Source organism: Bombus pyrosoma, linkage group LG11, assembly GCF_014825855.1.
Source record: "Bombus pyrosoma isolate SC7728 linkage group LG11, ASM1482585v1, whole genome shotgun sequence".
NCBI lineage: Eukaryota > Metazoa > Arthropoda > Insecta > Hymenoptera > Apidae > Bombus > Bombus pyrosoma.
The window spans coordinates 15,279,545-15,280,710 of record NC_057780.1 but is presented as its reverse complement, the minus strand read 5'-3'; the positions used below and the strand labels follow the sequence as shown (position 1 = coordinate 15,280,710).

The 1,166-nt window shown below is 38.3% G+C and overlaps 1 protein-coding gene across 3 annotated transcripts in view; it reads right to left on the bottom strand.

Annotated features, from left to right (window-relative positions):
• The window catches only part of LOC122572393 (40S ribosomal protein S6-like), a 16,663-nt gene that overhangs the window by 811 nt on the left and 14,686 nt on the right, over window positions 1-1,166 (bottom strand). For 2 of the 3 annotated variants that reach the window (XM_043737317.1, XM_043737316.1), the window contains exons 2-5: window positions 963-1,166; window positions 704-849; window positions 306-506; window positions 7-205 (exon numbers count right to left, since the gene is read on the bottom strand). The exon at window positions 963-1,166 is cut by the window's right edge and continues 1 nt beyond it. In XM_043737317.1, coding sequence (XP_043593252.1) covers window positions 8-205; window positions 306-506; window positions 704-849; window positions 963-1,166 — 749 coding nt within the window. In that variant the 3' untranslated portion in view covers window position 7. Of the gene's footprint in view, window positions 1-6; window positions 206-305; window positions 507-703; window positions 850-962 lie in introns of those variants that run through there. The other variant, XM_043737315.1, reaches the window with a different exon arrangement.

The window sequence follows — 1,166 nt, the reverse complement described above, 5'->3', positions numbered from 1 at the left end:
CAGTCTTTTACTTTTGAATGGTAGGTGCAGACTGATTGGATGATTTAGAATCTCGCATAGAAGCGCTACGTCTTCGCTTCAGTTCTTCTTGACGTCTATTCTTGGCTTCCTTTTGCCGTTGTGCTAACAGCTTCGCATACTCCGCTGCTTGTTGCTTGCGAGCCAAGCAACGCCTTTTCTTTAGAGCCAGTCTATGCCTCTTTCTCTATATAAACATATATTAATTTTATTATAAACTCCATACTTTTGGAAAATTTTAACTGAAACAGAACAACAATATAATATAGATACATATATGTACAAACCTGGAGTGTAAGTGGGGTAATAAGACGTTGAATTTTAGGGGCTTTCGACCGCTGTGGTTTGCCCTCTTTTTGAATTGGACGTTTCACAACGAATCGACGGACATCATCTTCCTTAGACAAATTAAATAGTTTGCGAATTTTGCTCGCTCTCTTGGGTCCTAAACGGCGTGGGACTTCCTTGTCAGTTAAATCCGGGATATCCTGTAAGAATTTAATCAACTTATACATTAAATGCTTCGCTGTACACTGAGAAAGAGTGCAAATTACATAACACAGTTTATCAAATCAAGACGATATTTAATCTTCCTCGTTTACGATACTATCGTAAGATAATAAATCAATTCTAAGATACACCCTGAAACATGGATAATAGACAGAAAGTACAGTCAAATTAATACCTTTTCTCCTTTTTTGACAATGACGAGAGCGAGTACCGAAAGGTTGGAATCGACGATACATCCACGGACAGATTTACGTTTGCGCTCACCATCACGTCTAGGTCTGTAGCATGAATGTCCTTTTGAGAGCAGTAAACGTACGCGCCCTAGATACAGGAATTTATAAAAAATTAAAATCAATGCATTATACCAAATCTATAAAATTCATAACACAGAAAGCTGTTACAAATGAAATTAAAATAGAAAATGCTTGTGTTACCATTGGTCAGAACACCCTGTTTCATAGGAAATCCTTGTTTATCATTGCCGCCGGAGATACGAACGACATATCCTTTCCATTCGTTACCGAGAGCATCAGCCTCTACTTCTGCGCCCATACGCTTTTCATAAAAAATTCTCAGCTTATGCTCATCGGAGATTTCAAACAGTTTCTGACATCCTGTTGCAGGATACGATACGTTCA